We start from the raw sequence: 19788 nt of genomic DNA, 5'->3' as shown, positions 1-19788 counted from the left end.
CATCTGTTCCTTAAAGCCTACCAGTTTGAAGACGGACACAGAATTTCCGCAGCTGTAATCAGTGCTGCGCATGCGCTGTCTTTGTGAATGTAACAGCGCATGCGCATCACTGATTACAGCTGCGGTAAGTTAGAGTAGAGAGGGAAAAGTATCTATTTTCTGAAAAGCTGTCATCGCAAAAATGTATTGTTGGTTTATGTGCAGTTGGCATGTTTATAAGGACAAACACTACATTTATTCCTTTTCCTTGTAGGTCTGTGGCTGGCATATAGAATCTGGAGCTCCAGTTCTGCATCTCTCGCCTGGAGTTCCTGAGTTTCCAGTGCAAGCTGCTGTATTTACCCCACAAAAGATCATAATGACAGTGACAGAAGGTGGCACAGTTCACTTTTGGGACAATGTAACAGCAGAACTGCGGTCGTCACGACAGCTACCGGGAATAGATGGAGAGGCAGCATCTCCTAACTGTAGCTGCGCCATTCCAAAATATGGAAAGATGGTGGTAGGATTCAAAAATGGCTTCTTAGCACAGGTATGAAGCAGCTACGTTATTTTTTTGTTTACTTCTTATCAGTGGCGACTCCAGGGGTGGGGCTGCAGCACAGTCCAAAATTCAAATAGGGGAGCCACACCAACTGCCAGTGAGTCCCAGCCATCTGTGTTTGACAGCGTGTGAAATGACAGTTGATTTGAATATTGGACTGAACTGCAGCCCCACCTCTGCAGCCTCCACTGCTTCTTATTTATTTTTGCAGATGTGTCCCCATACAATGTTGCTCAAGTCGTGCCAAATAGCGTTTCTGTCGGTGCGCCAGGCAGGGCCGGCTCTAGGGGTGTTCGACCAGTGCGGTCGCACAGGGGCGCCACCCATAGAGGGCGCACCCCTCCCCAACATCCCAATTTCAGCGGGACTGTACTGTCCCGCTGTTCCACCCGTGGGCCGAAGTGGCCCACTGGTGGTCAAATCGGGAGGTCGGTGACCGGACTCCATGCGGGCACGCCTCCAGATAATGTCATATAGGGGACGTGGCCTATGGCACCCATTTTCACGCGATGTAAGGACGCTATCTCAGTAGCCGGCACAGGGTGCTCCGGCCCCTGGAGCTGTCCCTGGCGCCAGGTCCCCCGTGCTGTGAGGATTTTTATTCAAAATGTGCATCCTATATGCACAAATAAAACACTGTAAGTGACAAAACTGTTTTGCTAGTGTACACAGGGCCTGATTCTGTAAGGATCGTAATTGCAAAGCTGCACTCAGGCAGCTTTGCAATTGCGATCCTTTGCAGATATGGTAATGCAGCAGGAGGCATCAAGCCCCCTGTGCATTACTTAACCGAGCTGCATTGTTCAACGCAGCATCAGTTAATCTGCATACTATGGGGTCCCGCAGCCGGCTGCCGCAGTTTAGAGGAAGAGGCCTGGAAATCACCATCACATGACGGAGATCCTGGCCTCTTCCCTCCCCCCCAACGGCGGCGTCACACCTCCGTTTCGGGTAACTGAGGCTGTCGCCGCCCTCTACCCGCCCTCAAACGGCAGCCGACTGTCAATCACTGACAGTCTGCTGCCAGTTTGCAAGCATACTCGCAGACCCATTCTGCACATCCGCAGAACGGGTTTGGCGCCTGCACAGATTCCCAAACATCGGGAATCTGCGTTCAGCAGTGCACGCTAAATTAGGCCCACAGACCACTATGATTTGCAGTATTTGTGCATCTGTGAGCGACTGAGTCTGAGAGGTCTATTTACTAAGCCTTGGATGGAGATAAAGTGAACAGAGATAAGGTATCAGCCAATCAGCTCTTAACTGCCATGTCACAGGCTGTGTTTGAAAAATGGCACGTAGGAGCTGGTTGACTGGCACCTTATCTCCGTCGACTTTATCTCCATCAAAGGCTTAGTAAACAGACCCCAGAATAAAGTGCTTAAACTGGTCCTAGAGAAGTGGTGTAGCTCACCACCCCCCCTCAGTGTTTTTTTACAATAAAGGAAAAGTGCGCGCGTTGGAAAAGGGGTGTGACCTCAAATGAAAGGGGGTGTGGTCACAAAGGGGGCATTGTCACAAAATGGGCGTGGTCACACAATAGTATTTCCAATTCAAATTACGCCACACAGTAGCACAATTTTGATTCACATTACACCTCCCTTATTCATGTATGACACACAGCAGTGTCCCTTTTACGCAATGCCCTCATTTATGCCCCTTATACACAATGCCCACAGTAGTAGTGCCCCTTACACAATGCCCACAGCAGTGGTGCCCCTTATGCAGTGCCCCCAGTAGTGGTAGTGTCCCTTATGCAGTTCCCACAGTGGAAGTGCCCCTTATGAAGTGCCCTCAGTAGTGGTGCCCCTTATACATTGTCCCCAGTAGTGCTAGTACCCCTTATGTAGTGCTAGTGCCCCTTATGCAGTGCCCACAGTGATAGTGCCCCTTATGCAGAGCCCACAGTAGTGGTAGTGCCCCTTATGCAGTGCCCCAGAAGTGGTGCCCCTTATGTAGTGCCCCCTATGCAGTGCCCCCATTAGTATTCCCCCTGTAATAGTGCCCCCAATAGTAGTGCCCCTCATGCTGTGTCCTCAGCAGTGGTGCCCCTTATGCAGTGCCCCCAGTAGTGGTAGTGCCCCTGCAGTGCCCAACGTGGTAGTGCCCCTTATGCAGAGCCCACAGTAGTGATACCCCTTATGCAGAGCCCCCCTTATGCAGTGCCCCCAGTAGTGTTAGTGCCCCTTATGCAGTGCCCCAGGAGTGGTGCCGCTTATGCAATGCCCCCATTAGTAATCCTCCTGTAATAGTGCCCCCAATAGTAGTGCCCCTAGTAGTAATGCCCCCTGTAGTAGTGCCTCCTTGGTAATGCCCCCAGTAGTAATGTCCCCTAAGTAATGCCCCCAGAAGTAGTGCCCCCCGAGTAATGCCCCAAGTAGTAGTGCCCCCTGAGTAATGCCCCCAGTAGTAGTGCCCTGAGTAATGCCCTCGGTAGTAGTGACCCCTGAATAGTGCCCCCTGAGTAATGCCCCCAATAGTAGAGCTCCCTGAGTAATGCCCCCAGTAGTAATGCCCCCCGAGTAATGCCCCCAATAGTAATGCCCCCAGTAGTAGTTCCCCACATAATGCCCCCAGAAGTAGTGCCCCCTGAGTAATGTCCCCTGAGTAGTGCTCACAGTAGTAATACCCCCAATAGTGAAGCCGCTAGCTTACAGCAAAAAAAAAAATCTAATACTCACCTTAAGCCCCGCTCCTGCGTCCGCTGCCGCCTGGCTGCTTCTCTCTGAACTATGGGAGAGACGTCATGACTGCTCTCCCATAGAGTATTGTGGGAGCCGGATGTTGGAGCACAGCAGTGAGCTCCAGCCTCCGGCACCGCTGCGGTCCCCCTGGCTGCTCCGCTGAACTGTGGGAGAGACGTCATGGGGCGGAGCCGTAAGCCAGAGCTCAGGAGTGAGCTCCAGCCTCCGGCTACTGGCGCAGCGGGGAAGAAGCCGAGCCCCCACTGGTAACAAAATCTCAGCGGGCGCTCGGCAAATGGGGCGTCCCTGCAGGGCCAGGATTGGGTGGGCCGGCGGAGGCGGAACTGGTTCCGTCTACAAATAGAAGTGAAAAGGGCAGGGCCGGCAACAGAAAACTTGGGGCCCGGTACACTAAAGGCTCTGGGCCCCTCCAACCTTAACAGACCCCCCACCCAACCTCAACTCCCACACCCACACATACCTCCACTGCATGTGCCAACGGCCCATTAAACCTTCTGCAATGCTCACAGAATCTGAGGCTATGCAGAGATAAAAATAAATTTGCACGGTGTCATGAGGAAAAGAGGCGGAGCAAGCGCTTTACACGCTTGACTTGAGTTATTACATCATATATATTAGAGATGTGCGGTTCGATTTTACTCGGATTTACCCGGATATGTTCGGTTCTCATAAACGGCATCATATTGGCTACCTGGCTCTCATGTGTTTTGGATAGCCAATAAGATAAATCAAAACTAGTCTGAAAAGCTCCGGGGCTTTGCAGACATGTGGTCACGCTGCTTGTCCCAGATTGGGGGGGGGGGGGAAACAGACACCTGTGGATGGAGAGGGGGGGTTGGTCGGAAACCTGTGGGGGGGGGCAGTGGGGCACTGAGACACTGGAGGATGCAGCCGGGACAGTGAGGGGGAGGCATGACATGGGGAGAAGAGGCAGCCAGTGAGAGGGGAGATGCAGGGAGCAAGTAACGGCAGGTGTAGGGAGATAGGAGACACTGGGGGATAGGAAGGAGGCAGAGGCTGCGGGTTGGGAGAGGGGAGACACAGGGCAGAGGCTGCCAGCCGGGAGGGGAGACACAGGGCAGAGGTAGCTGGCTGGGAGGGGAGATACAGGGCAGAGGCAGCCGACTGGGAGCGGAGACACCACTGATAAATGGGAAAAGTATAATTTTTCCGAAAAGCTGACTCTGCAAAAAGAGCTTTTCGGAAGTGATACTTCTGTTAGGGAGGCATTTTTTAAACTCGCAGCGAGTTTGAAACATAATTATCACTAGTGATAATTATGTAATGATGAATAGGCCCCATCATGGCTCAGGCAGCCATCGGTCTATATAGAGGTGGAGGAGCTTTAGTTAATCCACAGAACTGATGTTTACTGTGGGTATTTTGCACTTTGTGTTTCATATTTTGTATTCGCACACTGCAACACAGCCCCTGGGTGATGTTAGACAGACCCATATGAGGTGATAGACATGCCCCTGGGTGGTGATAGACATGCCCCTTTGGTGCACACCCTAATGAAATGTGCAGACAACGCCTATGATTTGTATGTAATGCCTCTATTACCAATTGTGGATCCCTACATAAAATGTTGGCATGCTAAACATAATGGTTACTGTGCAATCTACACCTTAGATCAGTGATTTTCAACCTTTTCAACTCCAGCTATGCGGTGTGCATGACCAATGAAAAAACATAAACATTGGCTTCCACATAAAAACATACACACATTAGCCTCCACAGGAATAAAACACACTACATTGGCCTCCTCAGGAAAAAAACACACTACATTGGCCTCTTCAGGAATAAAACACACTACATTGGCCTCCACAGGAATAAAACACACTACATTGGCCTCCTCAGGAATAAAACACACTACATTGGCCTCCTCAGGAAAAAAACACACTACATTGGCCTCTTCAGAAATAAAACACACTACATTGGCCTCCACAGGAATAAAACACACTACATTGGCCTCCTCAGGAAAAAAAACACACTACATTGGCCTCTTCAGGAATAAAACACACTACATTGGCCTCCTCAGGAATAAAACACACTACATTGGCCTCCTCAGGAATAAAACACACTACATTGGCCTCCACAGGAATAAAACACACTGCATTGGCCTCCTCAGGAATAAAACACACTACATTGGCCTCCACAGGAATAAAACACACTACATTGGCCTCCACAGGAATAAAACACACTACATTGGCCTCCTCAGGAATAAAACACACTACATTGGCCTCCTCAGGAATAAAAGACACTACAATACAAGTGCGCTGAGCTGACCACCGCGGTACACTTGACAACTGCTCGCGGCACACTAGTGTGCCACGGCACAGTGGTTGAAAAACGCTGCCTTAGATTATGAACCCTTCCCAAGACATACCTGACAATAGTGGCAGACTGCAATGTATTGGTATTAGGTCTGGGATAACCATTAAGCAAAATAAGCACATGCTTCGGGCATCAAGGGAAGGGGGGACCACTTACATTTTCCATTGCCAGATTTACCATGGACATATGGTGCAAAACTGCAAATGGTGCAGTTGAACCAGGTTCCACAAAAGGGGCTATATACAATAATAAAGATAATAATACAATAGTAATAATAGAGCTTAAATATACATAATCTTGGGAATACAACAAAATTAGAATCTGGTAACTGGTAAACTGCCACATGGTCCACCGAGGCTCACGTGATCGTTCTTGTCTTGGTCATGTTGGCTGTCCCATTCACTCATCCACTGAGAGTGAATACAGCGGCGCCCAGTACAGTGTTGCCAGATGGGGGGAGTACTCCAAATTTGGAGGTTTTTAAAGGCCTTGGTGAGAATTTTGGAGATACATTTTCTTTGGTGGGAGCAAAATATATATGAAGGCACCAAATCTTTTAAGTGCTAAGGGTGTCTAAATGTCTTAATCTGGCCCTGATTAGTGTAAATAAACATTGCAGAGTCTAAAGTCCGCAACTTGAAGGGAAGTGACATTTCGCTTTGCTTTCTGAGGTGAGAGGATATTTGGAGTCAATCTGAGTTCTCGCTCAGATTGTTAAAACTCAGAACTGTTGAATTCAATCTAACATGCACTGTTTATCTCTACTGTAAACATTACAAAATCTAGGTGCTTGGCATATAATGATACAATTGTGCAGTCACATATTATTGCTGACCACAGGTTGCAATCTTTGAAATCATTGAATTGGTGATTAGTTTGGCTACACACTTAAAAGACTGAATAGCTAAGACACTGTCATTCAGCTACACATGCTGGTTTTACTACTACTCCCTGGTTTGCCAGTTGCCTCCAACACATGCAATGGGAGGATCATTAGTTTACTTCTCTTCTATTTTGCCAGACTAAGGGCCTAATTCAGCAGTGCCCTGCTGAACGCAGATTCCCGATGCATATGTGCAGAACAGGTATGCGACCCCGCTCGCAGACTGGCAGCAGACTGTCAGTGACTGACAGTCTGCTGCCATTTGTGGGCAGGGAGGGGATGGCGATGCCCTTCGTTCCCCGAAACAGAGGCGCGACGCCACCGTTGGGGGGGGGGGGGGGGAGCCAGGATTCTTCCTGGCTTCTTCATCTCAACTGCAGTGGCCGGCTGCTTGACCCCTTGGGTCACCTTAGCCGGCCGATGTCACGCAAAGTATCTGATGCTGCGTTGGACAACACAGATCGGATACGTAATGCAGCAGGAGGCGTGATGCCTCCTGCTGCATTACCATGTCAGCACAGACGGAATTGCAAAGCGGCTTACGAGCAGCTTTGCAATTCCGTCTATAAGTCCAATCCGATCAGTGCCTGACTAACCAATAGGCTAATTAGGCAGCAGTCTAGGTCGCCAGAACTTTTGGGGGCGCCATTCAGGTGGCAGCTCGGGATTAAAATTAAGACCTTATTCATTCCATGTTGGCAGTGACTGCAGCAATCATTACAATAACTTCCTTAATCCCTAAACCCGGAAGTCAAATTCAAAAGTCAAAAAAGTGTGCAGGGCGCTGGGATATGCTAAAACTATTCCCAAGAAATAGATATTCCAGCATCTCCATGGAGGATATTGGATCTAGAAGGCTATATTTCTACTCTCAATTTGGGAGTAAAGACTTCACAACTCTCAGGACCTCATTCAGAATCAGTCGTTGCGGCCGCTCGGTCGTAAGGGAAAAGGGGTCGGATATGCAAATGAAGCGCTCGCAAGTTGCGTCGTTAAGATGGGATCGTTAGCTGGACGAGCGAGGGGAGGATGCGGCCGTAAGACTAAAAACACGCCCCTTCTCGTTCGCAATACACGTCATCGCCAGGCATATAAGGATTAATCGAGACCATCGGGAATCATCGGAGCTGGTCGTAGAGCTTAAGGTTGACCATACCCTCTCTTAAGCACTACGATCAAGTCAGTGTAAAAACCTCCCATGTCACATTTGCCATGACAGTACTTAGTTAATTATGCACTCCCATAAAATGCCGTTTGCATAGTCAGGCACGACTGCGTTCGGATCGCCACTCCCCCGTTCACAAGCACCTTCCCCTGTTACCACCCACAAATGCCTCAACCTGTCACTCAACTAACGACCTGGCCAAGTTGAAGAAGAGAAAAATTTCCGATCGCAACAGCTAGTTTGCGCACGCGCATTGTGAAACTTACGCATGCGCAGTTTTGCGAACATCGCTGGGTACGACCGAGCGGCCGCTTACGACCGACTCTGAATGAGGTCCTCAGTCTTTAATGTTCCAAAGTGAGACACACACAGATGGAGGCTGCTCCTGGAGGGAAATGCCAGGCCCAGCGGGGGCGTGGTGCGGCATGGGAAGTGTGGCTGGGGACATTACTCTGTATTAGGGATGGAGCGGTGGAGCAAGACCGCGTGATTGCGCCATCGTTGCCCTGCCCCCACTACATAATGCCAATATTACTGGCATTGTGATGCAGAGTGAATCGTGTCATGGCCGGCTGGAAGAATTGTGTGCTTTTCCGGGCGGCCGGTAGCACCACCCAATTTTAAGGAGCCGCACGGCTGTACCAGTAGAGAAGGCAAGTATGGATAGGGAAGACGGGAAGGTTAGAATACTGACCGACAAGTGTCGGTATTCTAACCCCGTGGGGATGCCGGTGTTGGGATTCTGACCACCGGGGTCCCGAGTGCCGGCATCCTGTACTCATATCCCAAATAATGTAGGAGATATGAAACCTTATAGACTGCTGTTTAAATCAAACGCCTACCATTTTTCAGACGATTTGCATAAACTTTAGTAAAATTGGAGATAGCGATATATCCTGAAAGTAAACAAACATATTCCTTTGTTCTAGATATCCTCAGGAGGAGGAGTTTCAACAGAAAAGATGTGCTGTGCCCTGATCTTTGTAATAGCGGCTGATGATGAGTCCTTGTTTGCTGCAGGTAAGCAGAAGGTCATCTGTTCATGCTCTTTGTATGGAGGTGCCATAAATTAGTACCTGGGCACAGGGCTGTAATCAGGGCTCTGCGGGCGGCACTGTCCATGCCCCACAGTCCCTGAAGCTGGCTAACAGGGTACCTGGAATTGCAGCCTGCAAACAGTGTCACTGCTGTATCGCCGCCGGAGCGTCCTTTGGACACTTCAGACATGCACCCTGCAGCCTTTACAGCACCTCGGAGCACCCTAAGGATGCTTCCCCATTGTTGCTGTTCTTTCCATCGATGCGGCCTCGTTCCCTCGTCATGACAGCATGTAATCGGGGGACGTGGCCATGGCAGGGTGCCGAAAGCCATTACAGTGCTGCCTGGGCGCACCTACCTTTCTCAAGATATACACATTATTATTATACACATTTTGTTTAGATGGTTGCACGGCTCATACAAGATTCATGCCCCTGTACAACACCCTGAAGAAAAGGTCAGCTGCGGCCTTGAAATGTCGGCTATGTATGTATGGGTTGGGTACGGGATGCTTGTGCTCAGAATCCCGATGCCGGCATCCCGACAAGGTTAGGATACCAATACCTGCTGGTAAGTATCCTAACCCTCTCTCCCCGCAGCCTACACCTAACCCTCCCCCTCACAGCCTTACTCTAACCTATCACCCCCAGCAGCCTAACCCTAACCCCTCTCAGCACACAATCCCCCTTCCCTCACAGGCCCCTCTTTCCTCATATCATTGACCCCTCTCAGCACGGACCCCACCTCATAATACAAAACCTCTCTTTCCCCACATCACTGACCCCTCTCAGCACAGACCCCCTATTTCCTCGCATCATTGACCCCACAGCACAGTACCCCCTCCCCTCACAACACAGACCCCCTCTTTCCTCACAGCACTGACACCTCTCAGCACAGACCCCCCCTCAGTGCAACCCCCCTCCCCTCACAGCACAAACCCCCTCTTTCCCTACATCACTGACCCCTCTAATCACAGACCCCCCCCTCCCCTCACATTACTGACCACCTTCCCCTCACTGATTCCTGTTTCCTCACATCACTGACCCCCCCCTCACAGCCCAGACCACTCTTCCCTCCCCTTCTCTCACCTCTCACAGCACAGCACATTTCTCCCTTCCACGCTAGCTCCATCAAACGTACCTGCTGGCCGGGGTCCAGGAACATTATTTGCACCGCGGACCTGTCCTGAATGGGTCGTCGCGCTCCGGCTCCCAGTAAGTATTTACTGCGACGTAACTTGATGATGTTTCGTCGCCCTCACGGAGCAGTGCTCCTGAATAGGGATGGGGATGTTCTCAGCCGGCCACATACCCTGTGGGCTGGCCCTGTCCTGAAACTCTGCTTCCTCCTCCCCCCACCTGGTAGGGGCAGGCTCTCGATGTGCTGCTGCTGCGTATCCTCTCGCCGGCCAGTGCCAGCTGAAAATGCAGGTTCTCTTCAGGATAAATCCGGCCCTGCGCTACTATATATATATTAGTAATGGTGCAGTGTGCGGAGCCTGGCTCTTTGAAGTGGGTCCCGGCTGCACTGCAGTAGTAAGCAGAAGCGCTGACAGCCAGCCAATCGCGGCTCACAGAGCACCAGCCAATAAGAAGCTACCAAGTGCCACAGTGTAAAAGGGGTCTGCCCAGCTCTGATGTGTTCCAAATCCCAGGTCAGACTCGGGACTTTGGTGTAAAAGTGATATTAGTTACCGTACTGATGTATGCTGTTCTTTGTTATGCCAGATGTTCATATCATTCAGTAGCTACAGGCTATACATCTTTGGGCGGAATTCAATTGATTTCGCGGCCCGCATCTCCCATCTAAAGCGACAGGAGATCGTGGGCCGCTATTCAAATGTGCCAGCGTTTCACGCTGATCGCTCCCAAAGTGGTCGGGTTTAGCCGCGTAAAACGGCTAACCCCGACCAAAGTGCTGTTGGCGCGATCGCGAAAAGTGATGTTTGGGCACCCAAACATGTCACTTTTCGCACATTTCAGCTCTCATCCCCCAGGGGCTGCGAGCTGAAATGTAGCGCTTGGCAGCTGATCGCGCCCGACAGGAGCAAGAATAGAATAGCTCCGTCGGGCGCGATAGGGGATGAAAAGAATTGAATTCCGCCCTTTGTGTTCTTTGATGACAGGGAAAACATTCTTGTTTAGGATGACCTTTTTCACCATCCATATCTAATTTTTTCATTCAGGATTTGGGAAACAAGTCCAGGTGTTTCGGGCTGATTCTAACACTTTAAGGACATTCTTAGGCTCGTGTCTAGAACATGAAGATCTTGTAAATGCTGCTGTGATTAACAGTGAGAAGAATATTATAATAACTGGATCACAAGATGAAACTATCCGGGTTAGTGAGACGTACTGTGCAATGTTACTATCTTTGGGCCTGATTCAGCACCCGCCCGTTGTGAAATTATGCAAATGAATGCAATCACACTGCCGCCGCAGCATGAGATACACACGCCCAGCACTACATAAAGCCGCCCTCTACACTTTATTTACATCTGCATTAGTTAGCAAGACAGCGAAAACATCGGTAACACCGACAATCATCGAACCCATACGCACAGCTGTGGTTGACCTGCCCATTTACGCACCAACTGCTAAATTTCCTGCACGCAATGAGTACTCAGGCTGCGTATGCAATCGTATGGGGCTTAATTATGCGCGCCCCTATAATGGCGTTCAAACTCACAGTCACCACCCCCAAATGGTCACTTCCTGTCAAACACTCTGCCATTCCTGTGCGTGCTCACTGCAATCGCATCTGATCGCAGTGGCTGGTTTGCGCAATGAGATGCATACGCATGCGCAGATTGCAAGCATCGGCCGGTGGGCGTGCGAACGCAGCATTGCAATCTGTGCTGAATCAGGCCCTTTATCCTCTTAGCAAGGAATTATAGAGAATACACTCAGGGGTATATTTACTAATGTGAGAGTTTTTAGAAATGGAGATGTTGCCCATAGCAATCGGCAAGATTCTACTTAACATTTAACTTTCACCTTCTAGAAGATACTAGCTAGAATCTGATTGGTTGCTATGGGCAACATCTCCACTTCTAAAAACTCTAACTTTAGTAAATATACCCCTTAGACTTTACATTGTACAACAGAGCTCATACCCCATATTATGAAATATATCATCTGTATAGCACACGTTGTGCCGTTTTCTAAAATTTAAAGTGACCATTAGGAAAGTAGATTATTATTTATAATTTGCAGGTCTGGAATTTGTCTAAGAGGGGTACTCTACTACATTCCTTTTATGGGATGGGAGTGCCAGTCACTGGCTTGGCCCTGATGGGAAGGACATTGGTCTCGTCTTCCAGTATAGCCTATTACCTCAAGTTATGGAATCTGGATTATGATGAAAAGCACAAGACACTACCTCCTTTCCAGGACTGTAGCGGGTGTGTTGCATTATCAAAAGCAGGAGATCGGGTTTATTTCCCTAAGATTGGTAACATACACAAGATTGTGGTCTGGGACACCGTGCATGGTAAATTATATAGTATTGCTTTCCTGAAGAAATAATAGGTTCATGATTTTTTTTCTCTCTTTTATGTGTATATTTATAATTATGTTTAATCTCCAAAATTCATTTTAAATTTAAACAAAGGCATATATGCAGATTTTCTGGTTCCAATGCATAATTTAAAATCAGATCTAAATAACCTTGTATAATTTAATTTCTAGATATACAGAGTTACTTTGCATCAGTGTAGCATATGGTATCCTTTCACATTGTATACTGCTATATAGTTGTAATGGGAGTGAAGAACATGGCTGCTGATAGCCATGCTGTGTGCAGTGATTTTATCAATGTATTAGGCATTGGATAATGGTCAGACATTAGGAGGTGGTCAAACATTGCATTAGGTGTTTTTGACAGAGATAAGCTAAGAAAGGACAAAGGGCATGATTCAGACCCGCTCGCGAGCGCACAGCACTCGCAAGTGGGTCGATGTTCCCCCAATGCGCCGCCACCGAGCGAGCGATGGCAGCTCCGTCGCTCCGGGGCTCACTACAAGACGGGGTGGCTGTCGATGTTGATTGACAGCTCACCCCGTTTTGCAGGCGGGTAGGGGGGGTGGCTGCACAAACGCAGGCGTTCCCTTGGGAATGCCTGCCGTTTGAGGACGGCCCTACTGACATCACTCGTGATGTTAGTAGTGGACTTCCTGCTCTATTAGAGCAGTAAGTCCACTCGGGCTTGCGGAAGCCGAGACCCTCCTGCAGGGTCTCGACGCAAGCCCATAGGTCGCGATAATCGCAACCATCACCAGTCCATTCGCACTAGCTGTGGGTGGTCACCCACAGCTTTGCGTGTGGCCTGGAGACCGAAAAAACAAAACAAAAAACGCCCTGATTCAGAGCGAGCGCTCCCAAACAGCGAGCGCCTCTGAATCAGGCCCACAGATCACTGTTACCAGACATATTTAATCCTGAGTCATTATTGTCTTACCTTCAGTTTACTAAGATACACACCATAAATAGTTGTTGAGATTTCCAACATTCATAATTGAGGCCACAATGCCCCCTACTTTCTATTAATATTTATGTATATTCCAAACATGACCTGTATACCTGTTAAAATGCTTATATAGGGGTTTTTCTCTTAGAGAGCAGCCTATATAAGCTGTAATTTGTCAGTTTAGAATCAGCCTATGCCATTCTCTCGATGTACGAGATTCCATCTCCAAGGTGTTGGAGGGGCTCCTGGGAATGAAACCATTTATGTCCTGAGTAGATGATCTGACAAGCAAGTTACGTGTTAATAATTTACTTTTTCCTTTACTTTGTAAGAAATGTCTTTTTAACTGATATTTGTTTGTGTGGTTTGATTAACGTCTTTGTATCCAAAAATCTTTTCTCGTTCCACCGAGAACAAGACTATATTATATGAACATACAGGTTGCATTATTACACTATATATAGGTCAATCTTTTTCCCTTTTGGCCATTATGCCATTGTCTGTATAGAATAAAGGACTATTTGGAGGGTCTGAATCTTCTTTACGTGTTTTTACAGGTCGCATGGCAGATATCTTGGAGGCTTCTTCTGAAGTAACTTGTCTTGAAGTTGCAAATTGCAAGAGAATTTTGTTCTGTGGGCTGACTTCTGGCACTATACTAGCATTTCCATTAGACCAGAGACAGGATGTTGCTTGTATTCCTCCTCCTGATCATAGTTCGGCTGTGATTTGCCTGTCACTGAGCAAACAGGAAGGCTACATGGCTGTGGCTTACTGTGACATTATTCTAGTGTATGAAATTACAAAGGGAGATCCACTCCCGATGCTTGATGGCCCCATGTTCTCAATAAGTCCAGAAGTCCCCAGTCATGTGAGTAGAGTAGCCATATTTGAAGACCAAAGGGTAATTTATGGGATGGTGGGAGGAGAGCTCTGTCTCTTTTCCCCTGAAAAAAATGAGAACCACCAATTGGATTCTCATGGAAGTAAAGTAACTTGCTTGGAAATAAGTACAAAGGAAACCTACGCACTTAGTGGCAGTGAGGACTCGGTCCAGCGTCTGTGGAACATGGAGACAGGTCACTGGGAATATGAGATGTGTTACGAGGTAAACAATATAATTTAGCAGGCAAAAAAGTAATTTTACTTCTACATGTGGAAACATATCCAAGCAGTTTAGTTAGTTTACGGGTAGTTTTTCAATATTGAAATAATGAATCTTGTTTCTGCAGAACAATGTGTTCAGAATCCACAATATATTTGCATAACTCACCCATATTTTTACAGTCATATAGTCATATGAAACGCATCCATTGTTCTTATTGTTGTGTAAGACAACATTATCTAACATTAAAAAAAGGAGCTTGGCAGCTAAAAGCATGAACAGGATGGGACCTCAGCAGTGACAATGAACTATCTAAGAGCCTGGTTCATTATACCATAATACTAAAAACAAAGTAAGGGATTGTTGTGCATGAAATCAACACAATTTCCGAAAAAATTCTACCTTACATTCTCTAATTTCAATGAAATTTGGTATAATAAATCCTGCATTGGGTGTAAAGAAAACCCCCAATCTTAGGCTGATAAGTACATTGGTTTTGAAGTTATATGCCTTTAAAACGGTAATTTTTTAAATGAAAAATTGTGTTTAAATTGCACTTGCAGCTCACCTAATTGAGCTAGAGAGATGGGCAAGGTCTCATTTTAAACCTCCTTTTATGGTCTTTCTTATTATATATAATACAGTGGTATGTTTCAATAAAAAATAAAAAATGTAACATTTTTAAAATCCAAATTTAAATTTTATCAAAAAGCCACATTTTTAAATGTTTGAAAAAACTTTCAAAAATTCTTCATACTGTTGTTAATAAATTCTCAAAGTTTTATTTTGGGATCATGATGTGATCACATGTTATAAGAGCTTTAATTTTTTAGTGATTCATGAAAATTGTATTTATTGAGGAACTACACATCTGAGAAAATCAACAAAATAATATTTTTCCAGGTCACTTCATTAGAAGAATGCACGTTCCTCTTCAGGTGTGTTTGGGGATGAGATTCTACAGACAGCACCTGCTCCCACTTTTGCGCATACGCACAAAATTAAGTGTAATGATACTTCATGTGGAAAGACACTCAGTTATGTTGAATAGGCCTTCCTCTTACATTTCCATGGAGGACTACAAGTGGTCCAGGGACAAGTGAGGTTTGGGTGGGCTTTAATTAGTGAAAAAAAAGAAGCCTCTTTCACCTGGCCAGACATAGAAGAGAAGGCACAGCCCATGGGGCTCTGCTGATCTGCTGGTCAGAGGAGCATGTAATGGGCTCCTGCAATCAGAGTCTCATGGGAATTATTTCCCATTAGTGCATTGCCCCAGTAACTGCTGGACCCCAATAACCCTCCAGCCACCTGCAGCCACTACCGGAACAGTCAAAACAGCCATGATGACTAAACAACTGCACTGCACCCTGCACTCTGATTAAGCGACCATTTATTATTGAAACATACTGCTGTGTTATATATCATATGAAAGCCCATAAAAAGAAGTTTACAATTAGTTCTTACCCAACTCTCTAGCTCAATTAGGTGAGCTGCAAAAGCAATTTAAAAAACTGTTAATAGCAATTTTTTCATTAATAAATGGCACCTTCAAAGGCATATAACTTCAAAACCAGTGTACTTGTCAGCCTAAGATTTTGAATTTATATTCACACCCAAGGCATTAATTAATATACCAAATTTCATTACAATCTGAAATGGTCAGGATGAAACCCTGTGTTGATTTGGTGTGGAATGACCCTAAGTTTAATTTCATAAAACACCCCCAAGGTTTTATTTCCCACTTTATTAAATGAAAAATAATATATTTGTGCTTGAACTATCATAGTCTAATGGTAAATACATTTGTATTCTTATTTTCCAAATAGGGCTTCTTCTTTAAAGGTGTGGACTGTGCCTGCTTCTCACCAGATGACTGCTACGTTTATACCGGATCTCGGGACAGAGCCATTAAAGTGTGGGATGTAGCTAATGGTGAGCTGCCATTCTGTGTGACTTCTGTACACTTTTGCTCTCCTTATAAATAATGTAAATGTGTATAGAGACTAGGGGCCTGATTTAGAGATGCTATCGCAATCACAGCTGCAATTCTGCGAAAAACGCAATTGAGAAAACATGCTGATGTTTCTACAGCTTGTCTGAGCATAGGGATGCCCACTGCTGCCTTCTCAGATTTGTCCGACGTGGCGTACCAGCGTAAACATCAGTAACATCGATGTAGATCGGACAGCCATGCAGCATATGCAGCAAGTCTGAACTATCTGAAACACAGCGTCTCTCCTGACACGCAGAGAGCTCTCCTGCAGTGGCTAATTTATGAACGCTCATGAAACAGCGCTTAAACGGTCAGGCGTGGCTAGGCGTTTGGAGCCTCTGCAGCTCCTTACAACTTTACAGAGGATCACTAGGGCACTCTCAGAAAACGGTCAGACGTGTGTGTTTTTGCAGCTACTCCCGTTACCTCCCCCAAACGCTGACTACCTGTCACTCACTTTGCCATTGACTCCTCTGTGTGAGTGTAGTCACAAAACAGTTGTTGCTTACACATATGCGCAATTGCAAACAATTGCCATAAATATCGGCATTGCATATATCTCTGTATCAGGCCTTCTATTTGTTACTATGCTACTACTGAACTTAGCCCTAATACAGTGCTGTGAGAAAATAACTGCTTTCTGCGTGATTTTCTGTATTATTCCATATATATCCAAGTAAGTGTGGTCCACTGGGTTGTACATAGCGGAGTTTCTGAGAGAAAATTGTACAAACGTTTAGTGCAAAAGGTAATTAATCATGTATTCATTATTAGGAATCAAAAGGTTATTGCTCCAGGATTGCACCCAATTAGAGTAATAGCTCTGTGCCAAGGACGGCCAACAAATAGACTTGATATAGGGAAGCCCTACACAATATAGATCCAAAATAAATCTGACCACCTTTAAACCTCGTAATCAGTGCAAAAAAATTCTGAAATAAGTTGCTAATGTTAGTCAGATACTCTGGAGATACGGTGAACCACTATTACCCCATTTACACCGACCTAAAAATCCCGGGTTGATGCTCATCACCCGGGATTTTTGTTGGTGTAAATGGATCCATCCGGGTCCAGGAACCTGGTGATCCAACTCAGGTATTTTGCAGGGTTGGCCACGGGTCATTCCCGTGCCACCCTGCACTGTAAACGGCGCAATCTGGGTCACGATGATCCAAATCGTGCTGCATGCCACCCGGTTGGCCGGCTTCATTGGGGCTGGGAGATGATGTAATCTCCAAGCGTCCTCTGCTACGTCAGAAGAGCCGGGTCACTGCAGACTCAGCTTCGGTGTGAACAGCGCCGACTAAAGAATATCCTAGGTCGGCGCCGCACTATGAAATGGGCAAGTTCCGGGTCTGATCCAGGTTTGGAACCCTGTTCCAACACCCCAGGTCAGACCCGGAACTTTGGTATAAAAGTGGTATTAGAGAAACATAAGTCTATGATACCATGGGGCAAATGTATACATTATTTTGTTTTAGGCCTTATAGCTTATTGCGGCAATAAGATATTAAGTAGCGAACACATTTATTAACAAACACATGCAGGGACAGGGGATCCGATAGGAGCAGGTCCATGAAATGTGTTAGAAGTGAATACAATCACTTCACTAATGAAGGAAGCAAAGCAAAAAATAGGAGCAACTTTGCTCATGGACAAATCATGTTGCAAAGCATTTACTTTTTGTCACACTGGAAATAGTGCAAGGACACCTCCTCCCAGATCTTAATCTGTCCAAAACTTTTACATTTTACCCCCCTTCAGTGCAACATGGTTTCATCAAACTGCAAACTGGATCATTTCTTGCTTTGCTCCCAACTGCTGTGTGGGCTTTGTGTTGCTGCAGACAGTTCCTCATGCGCATGTGTATAAGGAGGAGGAAATCTGCCCAAGTACCATGCATACAGGATAAGCAGAAATGAGAGGAGCAGAGTTGGGGTCAGGGGGCAGGCATGTGCACTGGAAGAAGCTACCTCCCCTGTGTGAAGGAATGGGTGTGGTCGTGCTGGCTTCTTCAACGTTCACCAGTGATGCAGCATCATTATCTGCACTAGTTGGTCTGGCGCCTTAAGGAAAATATAATAATAAAAAAAGAAAAATAATCCTGACCCACAGAATTAGCTCATGAGCCACGCAGAAATACCTTGGAAAGTTCTTAAACCAGAAGTTTATGCTTGAAAACCCACACATTTTCTGGATGTAAAGCAGGCCTGCAGAGAGACAGGTAAAAATACTCCATACTATTGTGGGAGACTGAACAATAACAATAGGAATGGCCTGAGAGGTGGACGAAGTAACAGTAGCAAATTTATGCTAATGATGCAGCCGATGGGCTTCCTACTGAAATTTCCTCTGGCTGAGGCTCTAATCCGACGATGTGTGCAAATAATCACACCATTTTTCAGACATCGGCTGCACCATCAGACATTAAAGTAACCCTGTGGATGTTTAGAATGTTGCATGGTACAGCGACATTGGTGTACTTTCCCTGACATCGACATGGCCTTTGCCTATAGCCACTCCCGCTAGTCACCACTCAGGAATGCCCATCTGATTTGCATGAATCTATATGCAATTCCAAACTGCGTCCCCCGGTGATAACCATTGGGAACACAAGTGGAGAATCAAAACATAAGCAACTTGTATCCACTGTTTTAATTCCGTCCCTTACTGAATCAGGCCCAAAGTGTCTAGGTACATTAATTGCTGCAAAAAAAGTAGTTATTAAGAGCATGAGGGCAACTACTTAAATAAGTACATCATTTTGTGTTATTTGTACACATTAATTTGTTCATTTTAGTTAATATTTATCTAATATTAGTTTTGTTTAAATATCTGATAACATTCACTTGAACATAAATATATCAGAAACTAGCTGAAGTGCCCGGGTCTAAATCTTCAAGTTATTAAGTTAAGCATCCTAGACCAATTGCCACCCCTCTGTGATGTTTTCGTCCAAATCCATCCTGGAAGGCTCAGAACAGGTCCCCGGGTCAAAGTTCTTCCCAGCGTACACCATCAGGAAGTCCAACCGGGACCCTAACACCCCCTAAAACCTGGCCAGGATCCAACTGGATCACCTCGCGTTGGTTTGATCCCAATCGGTGCAGGGGTGTCCGAATGCATAACCGGAGAGACAAACAAACAGACCAATGAATTTTATATATAAGATAATTAAGAAAATCTCAAAGGGCAAATACTGTTTTATAGCACTGTACAGGGCTGCCATCAGAAATTGTGGGGCCCGGGACTGTCAAAATATGCAGCCCCCTCTCCCCATGTTTCTGCAACTCCAACCCCACTGTGTCTCCCCAGCCATCACCTCTTCTGTCTCTCCACCCATTCTGTCTCTCTAGACAGCACCCATTCTGTCTCTCTAGACAGAATGGGTGCCACTTCTATCTCTCTAAACAGCACCCCTTCTGTCTCTCTAGACAGCACCCTTTCTGTCTCTCCAGAGAGCACCCCTTCAGTCTATCCAGCCAGCCCCTGCATCCAGCCCCATATAGCCCAGAAACACTTACCTTCTACTGTGTCTTCCGACTGCTCCT

The 19788-nt window shown here is 46.5% G+C and overlaps 1 protein-coding gene across 2 annotated transcripts in view; it reads left to right on the top strand.

The window, feature by feature from the left end:
* The window catches only part of NWD1 (NACHT and WD repeat domain containing 1), an 88828-nt gene that overhangs the window by 55673 nt on the left and 13367 nt on the right, over positions 1 to 19788 (top strand). For both annotated transcript variants that reach the window (XR_015879279.1, XM_088478566.1), the window contains exons 15-20: positions 254 to 532; positions 8564 to 8654; positions 10858 to 11012; positions 11888 to 12164; positions 13697 to 14247; positions 16071 to 16176. Coding sequence is in view for 1 of the 2 variants with exons in the window: in XM_088478566.1 (XP_088334692.1) it covers positions 254 to 532; positions 8564 to 8654; positions 10858 to 11012; positions 11888 to 12164; positions 13697 to 14247; positions 16071 to 16176 (1459 nt within the window). In the remaining variant the exon portion in view is untranslated. The remainder of the gene's footprint in view (positions 1 to 253; positions 533 to 8563; positions 8655 to 10857; positions 11013 to 11887; positions 12165 to 13696; positions 14248 to 16070; positions 16177 to 19788) is intronic.

This window comes from Taudactylus pleione, unplaced genomic scaffold, assembly GCF_031769625.1.
Source record: "Taudactylus pleione unplaced genomic scaffold, aTauple2 ptg000214l, whole genome shotgun sequence".
Classification (NCBI taxonomy): Eukaryota; Metazoa; Chordata; class Amphibia; order Anura; family Myobatrachidae; genus Taudactylus; species Taudactylus pleione.
This window is presented reverse-complemented; position numbering and strand designations above follow the sequence as displayed.